Here is a 27,005-nt window from a genome sequence, read left to right as displayed (position 1 = left end):
ACAGAGAAAGTCAGAATCATGCTCCTCTAGCAGAAAGTTCAGAAACACTTCCCGCTTCCCTTCCTCTTCCTCCTGATTTGGCAATGATGAGAGCCCAGTTTACACCCTGTGATTGTTCCAGAAAACCAAGGGTTGCTAAAGGCCATTGTGTCAGGTTTGCCCAATCCATGCTGCTTGACACCCTAGCTCTCCATACCACATCCCCTGTCCTGTGTCCTTCCTCTGCCCCACCTGATTTCAACACCCCTGGCTGTGCTGGGACAGGGAGGCCCAATAAAAGGGGGGGCAGTGCTGGGTAGCTTGTTGCTGGGACTGGAGTCTGTCACTGTGCCAGCACCATGGTATGGTCTGTGGCCTGGGCAGGTGAGTGGGAGCTGTCAGGGAGTGTGAGCTGGGCCCCTGGAGCTGTGGGGAGGTGAGGGTGTGTCTGTGAAATGGCTCCATGGCCATCAGTAAGGAAGAGGGAGCTTTCAGAACTTAGGAAGGTCAAGTTCATTCCTCCTCTGCTGCCTGGCTTGCAATCCTTCATTGCCTTTCCTGTGGGATCCCTCTGGGGTCTTTCAGCCCATGAGCCTTTGTGTTGCAAGGAAAAGATTTCTCAAAAGGCTGAAAATGACTTTTCCTCCTGTTCTGGAAGCCCAGAGTCAGTGAACACCTTAGCATGTTTGGTTTTGTGTCTCCTGTGTTCTTAGGGCTCCTGCTTTCCAAGAGGCACCCACTGCCAAGGGATTCTTCCTCAACTTGCTGCTGGTTGCCCAGCAAAGGGTGGCCAGGGGCCATGATCCTGGGTGTCCTTACAATTTTTTAATTTTCTTTTTTAGGGCCACACCTAAGGCATATGGAAGTTCCCAGGCTAGGGATCAAGTCAGAGCTGCAGCTGCTGGCCTACACCACAGCCAGAGCAACTCAGGATCCAAGCCACATCTGTGACCCACACCAAAGCTCAGGGCAATGCTGGATCCTTAACCCATTGAGCGAGGCCAGGGATTTGAACCCCAGTCCTCATAGTTACTAGTTGGGTCTGTAACCCACTGAGCCACAAAGGGAACGCCCACAAGTTTTCACGCAAGTTTCACTAGGTTAATGGGAAAACACAAGGTCATCAGAAGGGTGAAAGATGTATGTCAAAAGGAGTCCTGCTGAGCGCTAGGTCTCCAAGGATGTTGGTAATTCAGCCAGCGTCTTGTGCGGTGTGGCAGGAAAGCAGCACAAAGCAGTAAATAGTGGCTGTAAGGTACAGGGGCTACTGAGAGATGGAATGTCTGGCCAAACTCTTTCAAATTATCTCCTTCCAGGCCCAGCATAGGTTTTCTTCTAGTTCCAAAAGAGAAACTTTCTAAAAACCTTAAAAGCCAATGGTTTTCCTAGAGTCTTCCTAAATCCATACCACCTTCCACTGATGCTCTAGAGAGGGAGCAGGCTCAGCTCATGGAAACTTCCCTTCAGCTCTGGGCCTTCCCCTGGGTCCCTTCTGGGCAGAAGAAGCTTGATTTGTAGGAAATTGTCCTGAGCCCACTCCTCCCCGACTACCTCTACCTCCCGTGCTTCAGTAACTAAACAGGGCCTGGGAAAGTGAGAATGTCATTGTAAACTCTCCCTTCTCTTTTGTGCTATTCAGGTTTGATGGTGCTGCTGATGATCCAGTGGGGTAAGTGGCACCTTTCTTGAGACTAGCCCCGGATTTCCTAAGCCCCATTCCCTTGGCTTGGCTACCCTCTTCCACTCACTCCCCCAACCTTACTCCTACCCCAAGAGCTCTTGCCAGATTTCTCCTCCAAAGCTCAGCTTCCCCCAAGTGTCCTTATCACCTTACTAGCCCTGCAGTTCCTTCTCCCAAGAAGGTTCTGGCCTCCTCACCCACTAGCTCAACTCATCTATGTCTGTGGGGCCGACAAATTTCAGCCTCTCTCTGGCCTTTCCTGAGGTCACTTGCTCCAACCTCTGTGCTCTCATGGCACCTGAGCCCATTTTACAGTGTATAGCGCAGTGTTTCTAATTACTGGCTTGAGTGTCCCTCCCTCCATGTCCTAGTCCCACGGCTCAGCAAGAACAACACTGTCATCCCGTGTCTGTTGCACTGATTGCATGTGCAGCATGGGAGAGCCAGGATGGGCTCCTGCTCATGCAAGAGGAGAGAACTCTCTGGGTGATCTTTAGCAACTTGGACTCCTGGGTTCCCTTCCCACCCCACCCTACTCCCTATACTCAGCCCCTCATCCTGAGGCTGGGCTGTGGCACTGGACACACATTTCCCTTCTACATCTCACAGAGGGAACAGCCAGGGGCCAGAGAAATAACAAACATGGGGAAGAGAGAGAGGTTGAAGATTTCCTAAAAAGCTTTAGCCCAAGCTACTTCTGGTCATATGGAATGCTATGATATGGCACAGTATATGTTTATGATAATAGAATTTTGTGTGGATGAAGTTAATATACATAAAGCACTAAGGGACAGAGCTTACTATCTGCCAGCCCTGTTCTGAGTGTTTTACATACATTAACTCTCTGCCCACGTGATAGTCCTTCAAAGAGGAACAGGGATCATTCCTATTTTATGAAGGAGAAAGCTAAATTATCTGGCTAAAAAGTTGCAGAGTTGGGATTTCAGCCCAGGCATTGAAGCTCCAGAGTCCCCACTGTTAACCACCAGAGCTTATTGCCACTATAGTACAAAACTCTCTGCATGACATTTGATATGTTATGGCAGGATATGATACAGAATAAAAGAGCTTCCTGGCTCCTTTCTAGATGATCCCCGGGATGTGTTCTCTGAGTTAATTCCCTCCTTCCTTCTTTTGCTTTGGAGAATTTACCAGTCTTCCTTCTATATCACTCCAGGCTACACCTCCCATCCCCATGAGCAAGCTTCATCCTGGGTGACATCCAGTTAGGGCTAGTGACCCTATCCAGTCCATGGCCCAAGGGGCATCTCTGCCAGCCCCTCATGCTCTGGGTTCCCACACACCCTCCTTCATGCCACTTGGCCCTGCTGTCCCTCTTCATCCAGCCACAAAGGGGTTGGAGGAGGGTGCAGAGAGACCCTGTCTGGGCAAAAGGAAATTTAGGGCCTAGACCATGGCCACAGACAAGATATATTCCAAACCCACCATTCTGCCAAGCACCTGGCATAAAATATTGGTGTATATAAACCATATAACTGTAGTCTGCGTGGCTGGAGGAGCCATCACTGCTAGACAACCCCCACCCCTACGTGCAAAGCCATTTCACATGTTGTCGAGATGCCAGAAACAAGCTGCCTTTTCCTAGAGAAAATACGCTCTTTATTAGAACCTTGTCAATGATGTTAATAAACATAGATTCTCTACAGGAGGGTAGTAGACGCAAATCTCTTTAAAGCAGGACTAAAGTAACATAAACCCGGGGGCTGGTAACTGGGGCCTCCTCTCTGCTACTTCCTATGTTTACATTTTAATTAACATTCTGAAGTCTTCCAAGCTGTTTTAAAAGTTCTGCCTCCCTTCCTTCAGCAGGTGAAGGGCCATGTTTAACACCCTCTGGCCTGACATGGGTTCTGCCTCCAGGCAGAGGGTGCCAGTCCATGGCAGGCCCTTCTGATCGCTATTTCTTTCCTTTGCCCCAACCGGCCAGGCTCTGCTGCAAAACTGGTCTGCTACTTCACCAACTGGGCCCAGTACAGAGAGGGGGCTGCTCGCTTCTTGCCCAAGGATGTGGACCCCAATCTGTGCACCCATCTCATCTATGCCTTTGCTGGCATGAACAACCACCAGCTCAGCTCCACAGAGTGGAATGATGAGGCGCTATACAAAGACTTCAATGGCCTGAAGAAGATGTGAGCTGTAGTGGAGGGGGTGGGAGGCAGGAAGGCTGGTGCCTCCTCTCAGAGCCAGAAACCTTCCCCAGTGCCGCGAGCCATTGCAGACACTTTGTGTGGCATTGGGAAAGTCTCATTCCCTCTCTGGGCTTTCCTGCTTATGTGGAAGAGGAGGGAGATAGAGCCTGCTTAAAGACACTTCCACTTTAGGTCTCAGCGGAATCTGGATTGTGAAACTGCCTCCCCCTGCTGGAAGTGAAAGCCCTTCTTTCTCCTAAAATCTGTCTTTCAGCTCAAGTGTTATTACCACCTCAATAAAACCTCTCAAATGTTCTGCCCTGACCTCTTACTTTCTGAATTCCTTGATAAGAGGTCCTCAAAGGCAGGAACGTGTCTTTTCTTCCCTAACGTAGGCTCCTCTTCTACAGGCTCTGGGCATAGGGATTTATATATCTCTCACCTCCCCTCTTCGACCCTGCCAGGCTCCTGCTTCCCCAGTAGTGACGTGAGCCCTGGAGCTGGTTGGGTAAATTCTGGCACTTCTCTGTCTTTCCCAGGAATCCCAAGCTGAAGACACTGCTGGCCATTGGGGGCTGGAACTTCGGCACTCAGAAGTGAGTTGTCTGCGGGCACCTGTATGGCAGGGCCACTGGTAGGGAACCGGCTCATTGGCCAGAGACCCCGGGTCAGGGAATCCACCAGGCTAAGGGGTGGCTAGGGGGAGGGGGAGGGGGAGGGAAGAGTGGACTCTGGGGCTGACCTTCCTTCTGGGTTCTTGGTGCCACATGGGGAGGCAGTGGAGTGGGCTTAGCGCTGAGCTATTACGTCTTGCTTTAAATGCAGCACAAAGACTCTGACCTCTTTTCAAGCCTCGGTCTCTTCCTCCATGAAATGGGTAGAGGGAGGTTCTCAACTAATCCCAGACAGTTTTGAGCTCTGAAACAGGATGTCTGACAATTTTTGTTTCTCTTTTGAGTATCAAAGTCAGTCTGTGAGACTGAGCTTAAATAACAAAATACTAACATTCCTAGGACATTTCTGATGGTTTATGGAGACAAAGGAATGGTATACTTGGAACCAGACTTTTCCTAGAAAGTCCTGAATATGTGGCCCCCCAAATTATTATTATTATTATTATTTTCATCTTTTTTGTCTTTTTTTTAGGTCTGCACCCACGACATATGGAGATTCCCAGGCTAGGGTTCTTATCGGAGCTACAGCTGCTGGCCTACACCACAGCTCACGGCAACGCTGGATCCTTAACCCACTGAGTGAGGCCAGGGATCGAACCCGCAACCTCATGGTTCCTAGTCAGATTCGTTTCCGCTGCACCGCAACGGGAACCCTGGTTCCCCCAAATGCTAAACCAATCTTTCTAATACTTTTTGGAATCATGAGCCCTTTTGAGACCCTGATGATACTTAATGACTCGCCTTCCCAAAATACTGCTTTTTACATAGATTTTTCATTGAAATGCCTGGTTTCTTAGCCTGGGGTTCCCAGGCACATGAACCTCACTAAGAATTGCTATTAAATAAATTAATACATTAAAATAGGAACAGTCTATTAAAAAAAAAAACCCACGACTGATACCAGGAAAGTAGAATGTGGGGAGTTGGTTTTGAGGGCACTTTACGGATTTTAAAGAGCTGGGGACTAGTCACAGTAACAGCAATAGCACAGAGCAGTCTACACATGAGAGTGAGAAGAAAAATGACCGTGTTACCCTACCAGGGAATTAGAGCGGCAGGCCCCCAAGTTGACCCCGATCCTCATTAACCTTGCTGCACTTTTCTCTTCCTCTTTATCTTAGAAACTGATTCCTCTTCCTTTTTCAAACTCCAAGCTAGGTTGACAGCCAGCTCTGATTCAGGGTAGGACAGATCTCTGGGCAGGGGTGTGGCGATAGGCTTCTGGAGGGAATTTTGGGGAAACAGAGCTCCTAGAAAGTCGGTGTGTCCCTGGTGGTGTCAATGTTTGGGGACAGAGCACACTTCTAGGTTGTCCCTTCTCCTCGGCTGGGCCTGTAACCCACCAGCAAACATCCCAGCAGCCTCTCCCAGCACCCGCCTGGCCTAGACAGCAGAGCGCCAATATCCTGAGTGGTTTCTCAGCGGCCTCTGAGGAAGCGTAACCTGTAGTCCAGAGTGAGGCCATGCTGCTTTTCATCACCGCACAGGTTCACGGACATGGTGGCTACAGTCAACAACCGACACACCTTTGTCAACTCAGCCATCAGGTTTCTGCGCAAATATGGCTTTGATGGCCTTGACCTTGACTGGGAGTACCCAGGAAGCCGAGTAAGTCCCCCTTCAGACAAGCAGCGCTTCACAGCCCTGGTGCAGGTGTGGCTGGGTGGAGAAGGGGTCACCTAGTTGGCCTGGGGCAACGTGGGTGCTGCTCTGCCACCAGGCTCAGCTGCCTCATGTGTTGGCATTGTGCCGACCAGCCCTGTGGGCAGTTTGTTCAGACTCCTGAGTTGGTACATCTGCTTGGGGCTCCCAGGGCCACTTGGTCCCTGCCCGTGTTTCACCCTGAGCTGCCTCTGCAGGACCTGGCCAATGCCTTTAAGCAGGAAGCCCAGATCACAGGGAAGGCACGCCTCCTACTGAGCGCAGCTGTCTCAGCAGCACGACCCAGTATAGAAGCTGGATATGAGGTGGATCAAATTGCTCCGTGAGTCTCAGGCAAATGGTGTGGGCCCTGCTGTTCTCTGCAGAAAGACCAAAAGCAGGCTGAGCTTTCCCGACAATGGAGAAGGGGCTTGCCGGTACCACTGGCAGACCCAGGAGACTCACTCTCTGCTTCTCCACCACTCCAGAGTCCCCCTCTTTGGAGCCTTGCCCTTTCCCTTAAGAACCCACTCTTAAAACTCACTCCAAGAACTCACTCCAAGAGGATGCACTGTCATGATCCTTCCCATTCCAGGCACACTGAATCAGAACCTGTACCTTAATGAGATTCCCAGGTGATTTATATGCATGACTAAAGTTCGAGAAACACTGAGCTAGAGTTCCCTTCAAAGCAGCGAAATAGCGCTAGGTGTCCTGAGTGGACTCTGTCCTGACAGGTGCTGAGAGGAGAGCTCCTGTGGGAGGGAAGGATACTAAAGACATGAGCTGCCAAGAAGGAGAGTGTCCTGGATGGGGTGGGGGACTGGCAGTGCTGCCCATGTCACCTTTCTTAGAGCCAGAAGCTTGAGCCCCCCTTTACCACGAGACTCTCTCCCAGGCCACAAACCGTGTGTGTGTGTGTGTGTGTGTGTGTGTGTGTGTGTGTGTCGGGGGGGAGCAAGGAAGGGGGAGGGCTCCACCCTCCTCTCTAGCCCTCACCCTTCTTCCTTCCTGCAGGAACCTGGACTTCCTCAGCCTCATGGTCTATGACTTCCATGGCTTGTGGGAGAAGACCACCGGGCATCATAGCCCCCTCTACAGGAGGCAGGGAGAGAGCGGGGCAGCAGCTGAATTCAATGTGGCAGGTGTCAGATGAAGCAGGACTCCCCTTGCACAGGCCCTGACAGGTGGCCTCTCTGGAGCTTGAGGAACCTTATGGAAGGCAAAAGCAGGATACCAAGCAGGGCATGGAGAAGTTAGGACTTTTTGTTTCTTTCATGCTTATTTATTTTCCTGTCCCATACCACTGCCGAGGAGAAACCACTTCTGTGTAGCATCTTGGCTGATATTAGACACAGCAAATCAGTCTAACATCAAACAAACCAGCAACTAATTGGGAAGCTGCCTTTGAGTTTCCAGCACAAATGGCTCCTACTCCCATTTCCTTCAAGGCAATGGCTAACTTTTATTCCTTATCACGGCTTAACCTTCCAGAACGTTTTTATCAGAGGCGAGTGCTTTTCCAAGTTGCTAACATCTCAGGGTGTGTCACTCAGGGCAGAACTACCCCTGACCCATCCCAGTTCCTTGAAAGGGCAAGCTTGGTTTTAGACTGGAGTGGGTGGCAGTGCCTGCCTAACTCTTCCTTATTGAGTAGGCTAGACATTTTCTATAAGCCCACCCTATGTTTTATGTCAGGATTGACCATACCATTTCTCTTTCTGAACATAAATAACAACAAAAATCCCTACATTAAAATGTTTATTATTAATTCTGGGGAGCCTACATCTTTTTGAGTTAACTGGTGGCACATTTAGGACTTCCATGGTTCTTACACGAATAAAGTGCACTTAAAATTTTTTTTTTTTTAGGGCTGCACCCGAGGCATATGTAAGTTTCAAGTCTGGGGTTGAATTGGAGCTGCAGCTGCTGGCCTACACCACAGCCATAGCAACGCAGTATCTGAGCCGCATCTGCAACCCACACCATAGCTTGTGGCAATGCTGGATCCTTAACCTACTGCATGAAGCCAGGGTCGAACCCATGTCCTCATGGATACTAGTCGGGTGCTTTTCCTAAAGTGCACGTCTTCAGGCACTTGACCCAGGTGTCTAGACCTCACACTGAGCCCAGCCCTTCCACCCTGATCTGGATACTGTGGGTTTCAGACGAAGCCATTGCAGACAAGTGGGGAGAGATACAAAGCTGTGAGGTGAGAGGGCTCAAGTCCCACTGACACCAGGAAAGAAGGCCTTTCTCCTCCTGCACACTCTCCATACTGTGTGCCCTGCCAGGTTGCTGCTAACCAGAGGGGTGACTTTTCCAAACATGCATAAAAATGCCACAGAGCTTAGCAGGGTGCTCTGCCCACTGCCCTCAGAAAGCTTGAGTCTGATCAAAGATAAATCATGTAGACCAGCAAAAAGAAATACACATAAACTGATACAGTGAAAATTGTTCCTAAGTGCTAAGAGGTTGGAGAGTGACTAAAAAACCTGGACTCCGACAGTGTGGCTTCTTGGGGAAAGTGATCTTATCATCTTGGTTTGAGAGAAGAATCTTCATTATCTGTTTATTCTGCAGAGTTATATTGGGTACCTCCTCATGTCACAGGCCTGGGGGTGTCATGTCAAGTAATATGTGATGGGGGAAGATCTTGTGTAGAACTGGGACGAAGCCCTGTGCTTGTTTGTTCTATTTGATCACCTAAGTGCCAAGCACTGTTCTAGGCACTGGGGATACAGAGATAAATAAAACAGACACCACTTCCTGCTCTTGTACTGAAGGTGAAACAGCAGTGATAGGAAAGATCATGCTTAAGGCTTTCCTTTTCACACTGTGCCAGACTTTATACATGCATTTCTTTCTTTCTTTCTTTTTTTTTTTTTTTTTTGTCTTTTTGCCATTTCTAGGGCCGCTTTTGTGGCATATGGAGATTCCCAGGCTAGGGGTCTAATCAGAGCTTCAGCTGCTGGCCTACACCAGAGCCACAGCAACACGGGATCCGAGCTGCGTCTGCAGCCTACACCACAGCTCACAGCAACGCCGGATCCTTAACCCACTGAGCAAGGCCAGGGATTGAACCAGCAACCTCATGGTTCCTAGTCGGATTCGTTAACCACTGCGCCATGACGGGAACCCCCAGTTTTTTTTTTTTTTTTTTTTTTTTTGCCTTTTTAGGGCAGCACCCACGGCCAATGGAGGTTCCCAGGCTAGAGGTCAAATGCCACAGCCACAGCAACGCCAGATCTGAGCTTTGTCTGCCACCTATACCACAGCTCACAGCAATGCCAGATTCTTAACCCACTGAGCGAGACTAGGGATTGAATCCGGAACCTCATGGTTCCTAGTCAGATTCATTTCTGTTGTGCCATGATGGGAACTCTGAGATAGATATTTTTATTATTTCCACTTATAGACTGAAAGCCAGAGGCTCAGCTGGACGAAATAATTTGCTGAGCAAGGCAGGGATCTTTGTGTACTGAGGTATTCTAGGACAGTGCCTAGAACACAGTGGGCCATTAATAAATAAATAAATTTTTTGTTTGTTTGTTTCGTTTTTGTTTTTTGTCTTTTCTAGGGCCACTCCTGTGGCACATGGAGGTTCCCAGGCTAGGGGTCTAATCAGAGCTGTAGCCACCGGCCTACGCCAGAGCCACAGCAATGCGGGATCTGAGCCACATCTGCGACCTACACCACAGCTCACGGCAATGCCAGATCCTTAACCCACTGAGGGAGGCCAGGTATCGAACCCGCAACCTCATGGTTCCTAGTTAGATTCGTTAACCACTGCACCACGATGGGAACTCCTAAATAAATAAATTTATAAATAAATAAATAAGTTTAAATTTATAAACGTACCAATCAATCAGTCAATATTTACCAGGCGAATGGTTGTCTGACCCCAGAGTCCATGCTCTTGGCTCTAGGTCCTGAGCTTCTCTCACTGGGGTTGAGGGTCTAAGACAGGATCTAAAGAAGAGGGGGGCGGGGTGGGAACTCTAGTAAAGGCCCATGAAACTCCTCTGGAGGCCCCAGACTCAGATGACAAGAACCAGTCTGAAGGCAAAAAAATTAGCCCTGACCCTCCTCTACCACCAGGACTCTGCTGTGCAACAGTGGCTGCAGAAAGGGACTCCCGCCAACAAACTGATCCTTGGTATGCCCACCTATGGACGGTCCTTTACCCTGGCCTCCTCACTGGACACTGGGGTAAGGGTCCCAGCCACAGGGCCTGGAACTCCTGGCCCCTTCACCAAAGAGGGAGGACTGCTGGCCTACTTTGAGGTAGGAAAACCCAAAGCCACCCTAGATCTGTGGGGAGCAGGGGCATGTTCTCCTACAGTTTCTTTCTTTCTTTTCTTTTTTTCCTTTAAGGGCCACAGCTGTGGCATATGGAAGTTCCCACGCTAGGGGGCGAATTGGAACTGCAGCTGCTGGCCTACACCACAGCCACAGCAACGCAGGACCCAGGCTGCATCTGTGATCTATGCCACAGCTTATGGCAACACCAGATCCTTAACCCACTGAGCAAGGCTGGGGATCGAACTCACATCCTCATGGATGCCAGTTGGGTTTTTAGCCTGCTGAGCCACAATAGGAACTCCCTCCTTCAGTTTCTGAGTGAGGATGCCAGGCACAGTGAATACTGCCTGGGGAATTCCATCCCATGCCTGTCATCTTGGATTTATTCCTAAGCCCAGGTGCCTCATTGAATCCATGGTCACTCATCTAGAACCTCCTAGGTTCTCCAGGATTCTCAGACAGGAGTTGTCCAATGTCTGGTCTCCTCATGACAAGTATCTAGTCACCTCCTTCCCAGTTCTGCCCTCTGGTCCTACAGGTCTGCTCCTGGAAGGGGGCTTCTGAGCACAGAATCAAGGAACAGAAGGTGCCCTATGCCTTCCAGGGCAACCAGTGGGTGGGTTTTGATGACACGGAGAGCTTCAAAACCAAGGTAAGGCTCAGCCCTGCAGGGAGGGGGTGGTTCTGGGTGGGCCTAAGGCCTGTCAATAACAATCAGTGACAGCATTCAGGACCTCTTCAAGGAGCAATGTCCTCTTAAATATCCTAGCATTTCACAGATCTCCATGTGATAACACTGTATCTTTATCACCTATTAAGGCAGAATGACCAAAAATTGCTCTACACTAAAATATTTGTATTTTATTATTTATTTATTTGGCCATATCTGTGGCACGAAGAAGTTTTGGGCCAGAGATCAAACCCGTGCCGTAGCAGTGACCTGAGCCACAGAATTGACAACACCAGATCCTTCACCTACTGAGCCATGTGGGAACTCCTATTTATATTGTATTAAACACAGATTCTACAGACATATGAAGAGGACAGCGAGGCATATAATTTTATTCAGTCCATTCACAATTTTTGGTGCATGTTCAAATTATAGACCTTTTGGAGTTCCCTGGTAGCTCAATAGGTTAAGGAGCTGACACTGTCACTGCTGTGTCTTTGGTTACCGCTGTGGTGTGGGTTTGATCCCTGGTGTGGGGAACTTAGACATGCTGCAGGCATGGCCAAAATTAAAACAAAATAAAATGTAAAACCACAAATTATAGACCTTTCAGTTTATTTATATGACCCTATCCCTCCGCTCCCGCTCAATGTTGGTAGCTTGAAACATGAGTGCATCTACTTCTCTCCATGCCTCTCTCCCTGACGAGGTCATTGGCACCTGCAGAGGGGCCTGCATTTGTTTATTCGTCTGCTTATCTCATGTCAGTTATTTGTTTATTTACTTTTTATTTTGTTTTTTGTCTTTTTAGGGCCAAACTTGTGGCATATGGAGGTTCCCATGCTAGGGGTCTAATTGGAGGGGTCAGCCTATGTCACAGCCACAGCAATGCTGGATCCTTAACCCACTGAGGCCAGGGCTCGAACCTGCAACCTCATAGTTCCTAGTTGGATTCGTGGCATTAACCACTGAGCCCCGATGGGAACTCCCTCATGTCAGTTATTTTGCAGGGCAGATGATGGCAGGTTCTTCTGAAGGTGTAGACAAAGTGCTCTGAAGGGACTGGGGAGGTAGAGTGAATCTGGCTGGGGGAGATGAGAGAAGAGATCACGGTGGAAGGGATTTTGAGAAAGTCTTCGAGCAGAGGAGGTGGGGCTTCTCTGGAGGAAAGCACAGAGACAAAGACATGATGGAGAGGAAAGGGGGGGTGGCCTCTGAGAGCAGGATGTACCCTCAGCTGGAACCCTGAGTGAGCACTGGTGTAGGAAGGGAGGCAGCTGGATGCAAGGCTGGGGCCGACAAGAGTTCTGGACCACCCCTATCTGTGAACCGCAGCCTCACACCAGAGGTGAGCCATGGCCCTCTGTCAGGGTTAGGAGCCAGGGAAGACCACTCTGAGGGGACACACAGCCATACCCTGAGGAGGCCTCAGGGATCTGGTGGAGGAGAGAAGGCCCTCAGGGAGAAAGAAGACAAGGAGTTGATTCAGATCTTTGGCGAAGCTCAGTCATTCCCTAGGGTAACTGAACTCACCATAACCAGCACACCGTACCCCAAACACAGCAGCGCAGCCCAGAAAAGGCTGAGATGTTAAGGCTTCCAACCTAAGGAAGTCCACATATCCATGGACGCCTCACATCTCCACCCTCATGCTTGTGTCAGGACAGGAGGATTCAAGAAAGAATCCTGTCTGGCAGCGGACAGGACTCATGGGCTTGGGGGTGCTGGAGAAAAGAGGGCCCTGCCTGGATGAGGAAGCAGGCTCTAGGCTCTACTTCCCTGAGCTCTTCCTCCTGCATCTCGCTCCTTACACAGGTGAGGTGCCTGAAGCAGAAGAGACTGGGCGGGGCCATGGTCTGGACACTGGATATGGATGACTTTGCTGGCTCCTTCTGTAACCAAGGACGATATCCCCTCATTAAGACACTGCAGTTGGAGCTGAGTGAGTAGGGGGGCCAGGGACCAGAGGCAGAATTCAGGGTAGCGTATGTACGCCCCTTCCTGAACCTCAGGTCCTGGCTCTTGCCCCTAAATAGTTATTTCCCACATTTTATCCCCAGCCCAGGAGCTGAGGAAACTATTGAAATGATACTTTTCACACTCTTCTTCTTCCTTTCTGGTTGTACCAATGCCAGCCCAGGGCGTTGGTAGCCAGGGCTTCCCTCTAGGGGGCCCTCAGCCTGGGAAGAGCAGCTGGCTCCTCTCTTCTCAAGGAGAAAGCTTGCACCCAGACCACACTGGCCTCACCAAAACTTGGTTGGGCTTAGCTGGCTGTTGACTGCCTATGACACACATAGCCCCAGTGTTTTCTCTTGAGCTGTGCTCCAGCTGTAGTTTGGGGCTGTTGTCTGGCTGTTCTCTGCCTGGGGTATCTGCTTATGCCCTGCTTGTAGGGTATGGGGTAATGAGCTGCTGCCTCTGTGCTTGGCCTATGGGTTTGGGGTCTTTTGGATGAGCCTTAACAGAATCATTGATGTTTTTCCAGATCTTCCCTACATGCCTTTAGGCCCACCAGAGCCTGAAGTTCTAGCACCAGACCAGTCCTCTGAAGCTGAGCATGGCTCCAGCTTTGGACAAGACATTTTCTGCCAGGGCAAAGCTAATGGTCTCTACCCCAACCCTCTGGACCGGTCCAGGTACTATAGTTGTGCAGAGGGGAGGCTGTTCCAGCAAAGCTGCCCAAAGAGCCTGGTGTTCAGCTCCTCTTGCAAATGCTGTACCTGGAGTTGAGTCTCCAAGGCCCTATAGACCCCAGCACCTGGGTAAGCACCCAGGACCCCTCCACAGCCCACTTCCCCAGCTCTCCGTGGCAGATGCAATCTGGCTTCTTGTGACTTTCCAAATTCAAGCTTTCTGTTCTCAGTCATGGGTTACTGGGCTGCTTATTTTTGGTAAAAATAAATCTTTGGTTTACATCCAACTGCATCCAGATGTGATGAGTTACAGATGCTGTCTAAGCACACTCTTAGTTTAAAAACTACCCTGAGGAAGTGGTGCCAAGGGGAGTGGTGGTGACACAGGCATATCTAGGTCAAAGCCAGGTGAGAAGGTGGGCCATTCAGGATGTGCCAAATTCTGTGTCAGGTATCGCCTTGAGGACTCCACATTCCAGTGTGCAGCTTCCAGGGCACATATGACTGCATCTGGAGCATAGCCCTGGATGTGACAAGTTCTTCACTGGCTGGAAAAGAAGCCTTTAGGCTTTTCCTTGTGACCTCCACTCAGGTGTTACTCCCAAGATGCACACTAGATGGCAGCAGAGAAGAGCATTCCCCTGCCTTGAGGGCTCTGCTCACAGCCATCGGCATTAAAAGGAGAATCCAGACCCTGCTAAGTGCTCATTTGCCAGATGAGGTAGAGACAATTATTACCCTCGCCTTATAGGTATTTAAACCGAAGACTGATTCTAACCCAGTTCAGAGACCACAACTGAGGCCTAAACGGGCCAAAATGTGCCAGAAGGGCCTGTATACACAGTATCTTGGACAGAGTAATCCAAATGGTCTTTGAAGCTTTTGGTTGAATCTTGGTCATTTTATTAGAAGAAAATCTCCATCTAAGCTAATGGTCCATCTTGCCATGCAATCACTGAAGCTAGTTTTGGGGATGGGACCCAGGCAGGCAGCTGCGGATGGGGACAGGTGGGGAGAGAGGAGAGGAGCTGGCCCTTCACAAGGGTACGACCAGCACAATGACAGATAAAAGAGATATAAAAGGGAAAAGGATGGCAAAGCATTTTAGATGGAGCTGCCTCTGAGAGGCTGGTGGAGGCTATGGCAGGAGTGGGGAGCTGCTCAAGGGTCCCCTGAGCACCACATTCAATGCCTTGCCACATCATGCTGTCCAGGCAGCTACTTTTTCTAAGCATCTTCACCGCTAACAAGCACTCCTAGAGCTCCTTCTGTCATCTTCTGATAGAGATAAAACCCATTTCCCCACGATCAGGGAAGATAGCCAGTCATAAATGAATTAATTAAGCCAAATATTATTTCAGTCATTCAGGCAAAAAAAAATGTTTTAAAAATACATCTCAAGTAGAAAAACACCATCTTTGAAGGCTCACTGTTGAATTCCTCTTGGGCTTAGCCTCACTTTGTTCAGCATGGGAGTGGGGAGAAGAGCACATCCAGGCACTCCTGGCATTCCTCCTCTCCTTCTTGGCCCCTGCCATATGGCCTGAGAGATCTGGGGAGCTTAGGATGGCCCCAGCGCCCCACTCCCTCCTTCACAATGTCCTTGCCATTCCCAGCTGTTGCCCAGGCCAATAATAAACTGACAACGCCAAGCAGCCAGGAGCCCAGGCTTAGCTGAGGACACTCTTCCAGTCCTCCCACCCCCTCAGCTCCTTCATTTTTTTGGAGTCCACATGCCAAGAAGGGACACAGAAGGGGAGGCATCTGGAGGGAAAGAGCAGAAGGACTCACTGCCCATAACCTTCATCATGACCATGACTTGCCCCTGATCTTCCTCTGAAGCAGAGCAGCTGGGGTAGTGAGGAGCTAGACATGTCTAAAGCAGCCCAGACCACATTCCCTAAGCTCCTTCCGACTGTTAAATTTGAGATCCTTGAGCTGTAGCAATTGTTTATATGACCTTATTTGGTGAAGGGATGGAAACCTTCACCCTATTTAAAGTTAGCTCTTGATTTGCCGCATGGGGCTTATCTGTGTCCATGCGTAAGTCAGGGGCTGCCTTTCAGAGTACAACCCAGGGCTCTTCACTCAGCCCTGCCCCACTGAAAGGCAGACCTCACATATGAGGGGCTCAGATTCTGTAATATGAGCCAGGGCAGGACTTGAGGCTGGACATCTAGGATGCCTAAAGTCAGAGTACAGAGAGATGGTCACCCCATCATATTCCTACCACTGTCACCCAGACCCGAAAGTGACTTGATAAGGTAGAGAGTATACTAGACCTTTACCTCCCTGTGTAGCCTTGGGCAAGTCACTTCTCATTCTGAGTCCTCAGTGTCACTTTACAGTGGGCAGGTTTGACCTACTGGTCCCAGCTAGTCACCACTGAGCACCCCTTCCCAGGAAACAGGAAAGCAGGGGAGGACTGGAGCCTCCATTTCGCCTAAGTATTGTCCCTTCATCCTGCTCTCCCAACTGAAAGACCCCTTTCTTTCCTCCCCTCCCCGCCCCATTTTTGTAACACCAACAGCATGTGGAAGTTCCCAGTCCAGGGATCGAACCTGCGCCACGCCAGTGACCTGAGCCACTGCAGTGACAAAACCAGATCCTTAACCTGCTTAGCCACAAGGGAATTCCAAAGCTTCTTTCAATATAAGTCTTGAGCTGAATATGGGAGGCAGGCTCTGTGGCTCCCTCCTCCACTTCTGTCTCTCTGTCTGTTTTTCTCACACACACACACAAGCACATGCACACACATGCACGGGAAACTTGTGCGTTCTTGGCCAGGCCATGGGAGCTGCTGCATTGGGGCGGGGCCTTTTTTTGCCAGAGTCTGTCTTTACGCATTATTCGAGCCTCCACCTTCATTAGCAGACTCCAGCCAGGCCTTCCCTGCCTTCCTATCTCCTATCCCTGCCTTCCTATCTCTTTCACATCTGCAGGGGCAGCCACAGGGCCAAAGCCAGCCAGCAGCTGAGCATGGCACTCTGGCTGTGTTCCAGAGCATCCGTGGAGTGATTCAGAGGTCACTGGCCTTTGGCGGGCATCCAGACCTCCATTCCCCAGAGGTGGAGAGATCTTTCGGCACACCAGTCCTCAAATGCCTTGAGACAATCTCTTTCCAATCCCTTAATCCAGTATGTAGGAGCCATTTTCTATTAAGAGACAGTGACCTCAATGGAAAGAAAAATCCACCCAAGGGTCATATAATCATATAAAATTACCTAATTTAGGTGTGGATGCTGCTCCTCCTTCTTTTTAACTAGGAGAATGTATAAGAATTAAACATACCTGGAGTTCCCATCATGGCTCAGTGGTTAACAAATCCGACTAAGAACCATGAGGTTGCGGGTTCAATCCCTGGCCTTGCTCAGTGGGTTAAGGATCTGGTGTTGCCGTGAGCTGTGGTGTAGGTCACAGACTCGGCTCAGATCCCGCGTTGCTGTGGCTCCGGTGTAGGCCGGCGGCTACAGCTCCGATTCAACCCCTAGCCTGGGAACCTCCATATGCCGCGGGAGTGGCCCTAGAAAAGGCAAAAAGGCCAAAAGCCAAAAAAAAAAAAAAAAAAAAAGAGAGAGAATTAAACATACCTGACTTTAAAAGGAAGACAAGATTGTATTAAATAGTCAATACTTTAAAGTATGTCTTCATTCCAAGTTTTGGACAGTTGAGACACTGCAACTTGAAATAATGTGAAGGAAAGCAAAAGCAAGGAATTTGTGATGGGAGAAAAGAAAGATAAAAAGTTAAGAAAAAAGATGAAGGAGAAAGCTTAGGGAGAAAGAGAGATGAAGTTAGGAGAGAGCGAGGAAGGCTCACGAGGACAGCTGCTAACTCGCATCTTCTGGACTTTGTGTTCCTGGTCATCCCTAACCTAGTAATGCTGGTCTTTGGGTTTTTACCTGCACATAGGTTACCATTTATAAAGAGTAAACATGGTAGGTGCTTATTTCTATTACATCATTTAATCTTCACAAAAACTCTAAAATTTCAATTTTTTTTTTTTTTTGGCTTTTTGTCTTTTCTAGAGCTGCTCCCGTGGCATATGGAGGTTCCCAGGCTAGAGGTCTAATTGGAGCTATAGCCACAGGCCTATGCCAGAGCCACAGCAATGCGGGATCTGAGTCACATCTGCAACCTACACTACAGCTCATGGCAATGCCGGATCCTTAACCCACTTAGCAAGGCCAGGGATCAAACCCGCAACCTCACGGTTCCTAGTCAGATTCAGTTAACCACTGAGCCATGACGGGAACTCCTAAAATTTCAATATCTTATAAATAGAGAAACTAAGACCCAGAAAAGTTGCCTGAGTTCACACACTCTTCATAATTAGAATCAGGACTCATATTCATACCTTGGCCCAAAGCTCTATCCACCATGCCATCTCTCTTTGGCTGTATTACCATTTACCTCCCAATTGAACTGTTGCTTATCTTTGTTCATCACCCCCCTTTTCCCCATGACCCATTCACTCTTCCCTTCCTTTCATTCCTTGCACCCATTAAACTCATCCTATCTCTCTCTCCATCTTCCCCAACCTCAAAGCTTTGTGTTTCTCCCTTCAGCACCCGCTCATGCCCAGACCTTCCTGTGGCCACCCACGCTCAGCCTTCAGGTCTCTCCTTAAGTATTGTTCTTGAAAAAGACTTTTTAAACACTTCCCAGTCACACTACCACATCATTCTGACTTATTTTTATCATGGAACTTACAATTCCATGATGTTTTCTTTATCATCTGTCTTTCTGTGCTAGAACAGAATCCTCACATAAGAAAGAACTTATCAGTCTTAGTACTATATCTCCAGCATCTAACATTTTTTCTGGTACATAGATACTTAATAAGTGTTTGTTGAATAAATGTATGGGTGAAGGATTGGATGGATGGATGGATGAATAAATTGCTCTCTATCCCTTTATAGACTCTCTTCTTAGCAGAGAGGTGCATTTTCACAGAGAACCAATAAAATCAAGCCCTAGGCTGCATTTCCCACATCAGTTCATGTTCCATCCACTACAACTTTGACCAAAACTTGGAGTTCCCGTTCCCATTGTGGCTCAACAGTAATGAACCAGACTAGTATCCATGAGGATGTGGATTTGATCCCTGGCCTTGTTCAGTGGGTTAAGGGTCCGCTGTTGCCATGAGCTGTGGTATAGGTTGCAAACATGGCTCAGATCTGTGTTGCTGTGGTGTAGGCTGGAAGCTACAGCTCTGATTCGACCCCTAGCCTGGGAGCCTCCATATGCCACAAGTGCAGCCCTAAAAAGCCAAAACAAACAAACAAAAAGCAAAACAAACATCCATTCTATAGACCTGTTCATGCTCTTTGATGAAACTGTGGATGAAGAGAAAGGAGATTTGACTCTAAACTCAAGGCTTATTCTCCTGGAGTTTATAGAGTCTAGAAGGGGCAATAAGCATGCCCATGAATGATTATAATTCAAGAGTAAATGAGCCATAAGCAATGAAAGTAGAGCAAATGTGTGCAAAGGAAGGAGAAATGCTCTTTGGTTGGGTAGTTGGTGAGAGCTCTAACAGATAGAGGTGCCGGCACTGAAATGGGCCTTTTTTTTTATTATTACTTAATGAATTTTATTACATTTATAGTGTGTACAAAAATCATCACAAACAAATTTTAAGGCATTTCCATTTCAAACCCTCAGTGCATCCTCCCACCCTACAACCTGTCTCATTTGGAAACCATAAGTTTTTCAAAGTCTGTGAGTCAGTATCTGTTCTGCAAAGAAGTTCTTTGTGTCCTTTTTGTAGATTCCACATGTAAGTGATAGCATTTGATGTTGGTGTTTCATTGTCTGACTGACTTCACTTAGCATGATTATTTCTATGTCCATCCATATTGCTACAATTGCCATTATTTCATTCCTTTTAATGGCTGAGTAATATTCCATTGCATACATGTACCACAGCTTCTTGTTCCACTTCTCTGTCAATGGACATTTAGGTTGTTTCCATGTCTTGGCTATTGTAAATAGTGCTGCAATGAACACTGGAGTACATGTGTCTTTGCGAGTCATGGTTTTCTCTGGATAGATGCCCAAGAGTGGGATTGCTGGATCAAATGGTAGTTCTATTTTTAGTTTTCTAAGGTACTGCCATACTGTTTTCCACAGTGGTTGCACCAATTTACATTCCCACCAACAGTGTAATACGGTTCCTTTTTCTCCACACCCTCTCCAGCACTTATTGTTTGTAGACTTTTTGATGATGGCCATTCTGGCTGGTGTAAGGTGGTACCTCATAGTGGTTTTGATTTACATTTCTCTAATGATGAGTGATGTTGAACATCTTTTCATGTGTTTTTTGGCCATCTGTATATCTTCTTTGGAGAATTATCTGTTTAGATCTTCTGCCCATTTTTTGATGGGGTTGTTTTTTTGTTGTTGAGCAGTAGGAAGTATTTATAAATTTTGGAGATTAATCCCTTGTCAGTTGATTCATTTGCAAATGTTTTCTCCCATTCTGTGGGTTGTCTTTTCATTTTCTTTAGGGTTTCCTTTGCTGTACAGAAACTTTAAGTTTAATTAAGTCCCATTATTTTTGTTTTTGTTGTCATTACTCTAAGTGGTGGATCTGAGAAGATGTTGTCATTTATGTCAGAGAGTGTTTGGCCTTTGTTTTCCTCTAAGAGTTTTATAGTGTCTGGTCTTATATCTAGGTCTTTAATCCATTTTGAGTTTATTTTTTGTGTGGTGTTAGGAAATGTTTTAATTTCATTCTTTTACATGTGGCCATCCAGTTTTCCCAGCACCACTTATTGAACATGCTGTTTTTTCTCCATTGTATATTTTTTCCCTGTTTGTCATAGATTAGATGACTGTAGGTGCATGGGTTTAATTCTGGGCTTTCTATCCTGTTCCATTGATCTATATTCCTGTCTTTATGCCAGTACCATATGGTTTTGATGACTGCTGCTTTGTAGTATAGTCTGAAGTCAGGGAGCCTGATTCCTTCACCTTCATTTTTCTTTTTCAGGATGTCTTTGGCTATTCTGGGTCTTTTGTGCTTCCAAACAAACTTTAAAATATTTTGTTCTAGTTCTGTGAAAAATGTTCTTGGTAATTTGATAGGGATTGCATTGAATCTGTAGGTTGCCTTGGGTAGTATAGTCATTTTCATAAAATTGACTCTTCCAATCCAACAGCATCATATGTCTTTCCACCTGTTTGTATCATCTTTGATTTCTTTCATCAGTGTCTTATAGTTTTCAGAGTACAGGTATTTTATTCTTATTAATGTGATGGTAAATGGGATTGCTTTCCTAATTTCTCTTTCTGATCTTTCATTGTTAGTGTATAGAAATGCCATCGATTTCTGTGTATTAATTTTGAATCCTGCAAATTTGCACATTCATGGATGAGTTCTAACAGTTTTCTGGTAGATTCTTTTTTTTTTTTTTGTCTTTTGTCTTTTTTTGTCTTTTGTTGTTGTTGTTGTTGCTATTTCTTGGGCCACTGCCACAGCATATGGAGGTTCCCAGGCTAGGGGTTGAATCGGAGCTGTAGCTGCCAGCCTACGCCAGAGCCACAGCAACGTGGGATCCGAGCCACGTCTGCAACCTACACCACAGCTCACGGCAACGCCGGATCGTTAACCCACTAAGCAAGGGCAGGGACCGAACCCGCAACCTCATGGTTCCTAGTCGGATTCGTTAACCACTGCGCCACGACAGGAACTCCATTTTCTGGTAGATTCTTTAGGATTCTCTAGGTATAGTATCATGTCGTATGTAAATAGTGATCGTTTTACTTCTTCCTTACCAATATGGATTCCTTTTATTTCTTTTACTTCTCTGATTGCTGTGGCTAGGACTTCCAAAACTATGTTGAAGAGTAATGGCGAGAGCAGGCACCCTTGTCTTGTTCCTGATCTCAGCAGGAATTCTTTCAGCTTTTCACCATTGACAATGATGTTAGCTGTGGATTTGTCATATATGGCCTTTATTATGTTGAGGTAGGTTCCCTCTATGTCCACTTTCTGAAGGGTTATCAGAAATGGGTGTTGGATTTTGTCAAAGGCTTTTTCCGAATCTATTGAGAGGATCATATGGTTTTTATTCTTCAGTTTGTTAATGTGGTGTATCACACTGATTTGCAGATATTGAAGAACCGTTGCATCCCTGGGATAAATCCCACTTGATCATGATGTACAATCCTTTCAATATATTGTTGATGCAGTTTGCTAGTATTTTGTTGAGGATTTTTGCCTCGATGTTCATCAGTGAAATTGGCCTGTAGTTTTCTTTTTTGTGGTATCTTTGTCTGGTTTTGGTATCTGGGTGATGGTAGCCTCACAGAATGAGTTTGGGAGTACCCCTTCCTCTGCAATTTTCTGGAATAGTTTCAGAAGGATAGGTCTTAGCTCTTCTCTAAATGTTTGATAGAATTCACCTGTGAAGCCATCTGGTCCTGGACTTTTGTTTGTTGGAAGTTTTTTAATCACAGTTTCAATTCCAGTATTTGTGATTGGTCTGTTCATCTTTTCTATTTCATCTTGGTTTAGTCTTGGAAGACTGTACTTTTCTAAGAATTTGTCCATTTCTTCTAGGTTTTCTGTTTTATTGGTGCATAGTTGCATATAGTAGTCTCTTATGATTCTTTGTATTTCTGTGATGTCCGTTATTACTTCTCCTTTTTCATTTCTAATTTTATTGATTTGAGTCCTGTCTCTTTTTTTCTTGGTAAGTCTGACTAAGGATTTATCAATTTTGTTGATCTTTTCAAAGAACCAGCTTTTCATTTCATTGATCTTTTCTATGGTTTTCTTTGTTTCTATTTCATTGATTTCTGCTCTGATCTTTATGATTTCTTTCCATCTACTAACTTTAGGTCTTGTCTGTTCTCTCTCTAGCTGCTTTAGATGTAAAGTTAGCTTGTTTATTTGAGCTTTTTCTTGTTTCCTGAGGTGGGCTTGTATTGCTATAAACTTTCCTCTTAGAACTGCTTTTGCTGCATCCCATAGGTTTTGGAGTGTCGTATCTTTGTTGTCACTTGCTGCTAGGTATTTTTTAATTTCCTCTTTGATTTCTTCAGTGATCCATGGTCATTTAGTATCATGTTTAGTCTCTACGTGTTTGTATTTTTTGCAGTTTTTTTCTTGTTGATTTCCAGTTGTATAGCATTGTGGTTGGAAAAGATGCTTGAAGTGATTTCAATTTTCTTAAAGTTACTGAGGCTTGATTTGTAGCCCAGGATGTGGTCAATCTTAGAGAATGTTCCATGTGCACTTGAGAAGAATGTGTATTCTGTTGCTTTTGGATGGAATGCCCTATAAATATCTATTAAGTCCATCTGGTCTAATGCTTCATTCAGGGCCTGCATTTCCTTATTGATTTTCTGTCTGGATGATCTGTCCATCGTTGTAAGTAGGGTGTTAAAGTCCCCCACTATGATTGTGTTATTGTTGATTTCTCCTTTTAAGGTTGCTAGCAGTTGGCTTATATATTGTGGTGATCCTATGTTGGGTGCATAGATATTTAAAATTTTTATATCTTCTTCTTGGATTGATCCTTTGGTCATTATGTAGTGTCCTTCCTTGTCTCTTAAAATATTCTTCATTTTAAGGTCTATTTTCTCTGATAGGAGTTTTGCTACTCCATCTTTCTTTTGATTCCCATTTGCATAGAATATTTTCTTCCATCCTCTCACTTTCAATTTGTATGTGTCCCTAGAAGTGAAGAGGGTCTCTTGAAGACAGCATATATATGGGTCTTGTTTTTGTATCCATTCAGCCAGTCTACGTCTTTTGGTTGGGGTGTTTAGTCCATTAACATTTAAGGTAATTATTGATATGTATGTTCTTATTGCCATTTTATTAATTGTTTCGGATTTGTTTTTGTTGCTCTTTTTTCTTCCCTTCTTCTCTTGTTCTTTTCTCTTGTGGTTTGATGACTATCTTTAGTGTTTTATTAGAGTTGATTTTTCTTATCTGTGCATCAATTGTAGATTTTTGATTTGCAGTTAATCTGAAGTTTTTATATGAGTCAATATATATGAGATTGTTTTAAGTTGTTGGTCTCTTAATTGCAAATGCATCTCCAGTGTCCTGCATTTGTATCCTCCACTTCTCACGATTTCTGATTTTGCTAGAGTAATTGTGCGTAGATGATTTTGTATCTTTACTATATGTATGCCTTTACTGGTGACCCTTGTCATTTGTGGTATTTTTGTTTCTGGTTGAAACAAAGAAAAAAAAAAGAAAAGAAAAAAAGCTCTTCTTTTCTGCCTAGAGAAGTTCCTTTAGTATTTGTTGTAAAGCTGGTTTAGTGTCGCTGAATTCTCTTAGCTTTTGCTTATCTATAAAGCTTTTGATTTCTCCTTCAAATCTGAATGAGAGCTTTGCTGGGTAAAGTAACCTTGGTTGGAGGTTTTTTCCTTTCATCACTTAAGTATATCATGCCACTCCCTTCTCCCCTGCAGAGTTTCTGCTGAAAAATCTGCTGATAAACTTATTGGGGTTCCCTTGTATGTTATTTGTTTCTTTTCCCTAGCTACCTTCTATATTTTCTCTTTGTCTTTAATTTCGGTCAGTTTGATTAACATGTGTCTTGGGGTGTTCCTCCTTGGGTTTATTTTATATGCTACTTGTTGCACTTCCTGGATTTGAGTGAGTGGTTCCTTTCCCATGTTAGGAAAGTTTTTGGCTATTATCTCTTTGAATATTTTTTCTGTCCCTTTCTCTCTCTCTTCTCCTTTTGGCACCCCTATAATACAGATGTTGGTGTGTTTAACATTGTCCCAGAGTTCTCTTAGACTGTCTTCATTTCTTTTCAATCTTTTTTCCCTTTTCTGTTCTGCATCAGTGATTTCCACTAATCTGTCCTCCACCTCACTTTTTTGTTCTTCTGCCTCCTGTATTCTGCTGTTAGCTGCTTCTAAGGAATTTTTCTGTGTGTCTTTTTGCCTTTTCTAGGCCCTCTCCTGTGGCATATGGAGGTTCCAAGGCTAGGGGTTCAATTGGAGCTGTAGCCACCCACCTACACCAGAGTTGCAGCAATGCAGGATCCAAGCCATGCCTGCAACCTACACCACAGCTCATGGCAATTCCGGATCCTTAACCCACTAAGCAAGGGCAGGGATCGAACCTTCAACCTCATGGTTCCTAGTCAGATTCCTTAACTACTGCGCCACGACGGGAACTCCTAATGAATTTTTTATTTCAGTTAATGTATTTTGCATCTCTTCTTGCTTAAGTTTTATATCTTGTATTTCTTTGCTCAGTGTTTCCTGTAAATTATCCATCTTTGCCTCCAGTTTATTTCCAATGTCTTGCATCATCTTCAGAATCAACAGTCTAAAGTCTTTTTCCTGGAGGCTGAGAATCTCCTGATCACTTAGCTGCTTTCCTGGGATTTTTTCTTTCTCCCTTATCTGGGTTATAGTTCTCTGTCTTTTCATTTTTATAGGTATTTGGTGTGGTGACCTTTTTGCAGACAATAGAGTTGTAGCTTCTCTTACTTCTGGTGTCTGCCCCCCTTGTGGCTGAAGTTGGTACAGGAGCTTGCTATAGGCTTCCTGATGGAAGGGACTGGTACCTGTCCACTGGTAGGTGGGGCTGATTCCTATCCCTCTGGTGGGTGGAGTTTTATCTCTGGGTGAGCTTAGAGGCAACTGTGTGCCTGGGGGGTCTTTAGGCAGCCTGTTTACTGATGGGTGGGGTTGTTTGGCCTGGGGCTTCTCAGCACTGATAGGGGGCCAGATTTTCCCAAAATGGCCACCTCCAGAGAAAGGCATGCTGATGAATATTCCCAAGAGCTTTACCTCCAGTTCCTTCCCCCACACAAGCTATATACATCCCCTGTTTTCCCAGGAGATACACCAAGAACTGCAGTTGGGTCCAACCCAGATTCCTATGGAGACTTTGTTTTGCCCCGAGACCGAATGCACGTGAAAATTTGTGTGTGCCTTTCAAGAATGGGGTCTCCACTTCCCCCATTCCTGTGGAGCTCCTGCACATAGGCCCCACTGACCTTCAATGCCAGATGCTCCAGGGGCTCTTTCTCCCATTGCCAGATCCCCTTGCGTGGGGGTTTGACGTGGGGCTCAGAGCTCTCACTCCTGTAGGTGAGTCTCTGTGATACAGTTATCTTCCAGTCTGTGGGGCTTCCCACCTGGGAGGTATGCGGTTTTTGCTTATATCATGTAATCACCCCTACTACCTCTTGATATGGCCTTCTCTTTGTCTTCTGAAGTAGGGTATCTTTTTGAAAGTTTCCAGTCCATTTGGTTGAAGGTTGCTCAGCATTTGGTTGTAATTTTGTTCTTTTTATGAGAGATGTTGAGCTCCAGTCCTTCTATTCTGCCATCTTATTCCTGTCTGTCACTGGTATGTCTTGGGTCACTGCAGTGGCAGGGGTTTGATCCCTGGCTCCCAGAACTTCTGCAAGCCAAAAGTGTGGCTTTAATTCAAACAATTCCTTGAATTTTTCAGATAAGCTCCACCCTTGGCAACACTGACATCTCACAGGTTTGAGAGAACACCTAAAGCTCCTCTGTAGCTGCTCCTTTGTCCTTTCCTTGCTTCAATGGTGTTGAAACTCCTGAGTTTAACACCTTTGTTAAACTCAGGAGTTTGCATTTCCAAAATGGGTGGCTTACTTCACAGAATTTATGGGTCATTTAAGATTTGAAACAGGACTTGAAGGTGGGTTCAGCCCTTTCTCAGTCTCAGAGGCAGAGCATGACTCAGGCAAGGACTGAGAGCCAGGATCCCCAGGGCCTGTCTAGACTGACTGGACCTGGGGTGCAGGAAGCAGGCAGCATAAGATAAGGGTGGAAGGAGAGATTGGGACCAAACTGTGCACGTCCGTGGACTTAGGTTCATGGACTGAACACAGCCATGGGAGAATGAGCCATGTGGCCACTGTGACCCTGGCAGCAAAGTAAACAAGTGCAGCCAGAGCCCTACACTCAGAAGTGGATGGGAGCAGTGATGGTAGTGAGTGGAGGGTCCTCGCCTACAGTCACAGGGGGCTGACCTGGCTTCTCTCTGAGAAACTCAGTAAGACAGATTTCTCTCTTTCCTTCAAGCAGTGAGCAAAACAACCTGGTCAACACACATGATTTCTCAACAACAGGAAACGAAGCAACAGTTTTTGAGACAACACCCTGCCTTGATGGAGGGCAAGGCTCCAGCCTAAGGGTCATTTTGCTAAGAAGCTAATCCTGTTTTTAGAAAACAGTTCTCCTCCTAAGGGTGCTAGCTTGTCTGGGAAGGGGTGGAGCCCTGGGGGACTGAAGATGGGGCTGGAA

At 46.4% G+C, this 27,005-nt stretch overlaps 1 protein-coding gene across 1 annotated transcript; it reads left to right on the top strand.

Moving 5' to 3' along the window:
* On the top strand, positions 291-14,021 carry CHIT1 (chitinase 1). The gene is made up of 11 exons (XM_003130296.4): positions 291-363; positions 1,619-1,648; positions 3,609-3,810; positions 4,350-4,406; positions 5,972-6,137; positions 6,344-6,468; positions 7,143-7,266; positions 10,227-10,412; positions 10,969-11,082; positions 12,916-13,042; positions 13,586-14,021. Exons 1-11 carry the CDS (start codon positions 339-341, stop codon positions 13,828-13,830), a joined length of 1,401 nt encoding a protein of 466 aa, XP_003130344.2. The 5' UTR covers positions 291-338; the 3' UTR covers positions 13,831-14,021.

Source organism: Sus scrofa, chromosome 9 (genome assembly GCF_000003025.6).
Source record: "Sus scrofa isolate TJ Tabasco breed Duroc chromosome 9, Sscrofa11.1, whole genome shotgun sequence".
NCBI classification, from domain to species: Eukaryota; Metazoa; Chordata; class Mammalia; order Artiodactyla; family Suidae; genus Sus; species Sus scrofa.
This window is presented reverse-complemented; position numbering and strand designations above follow the sequence as displayed.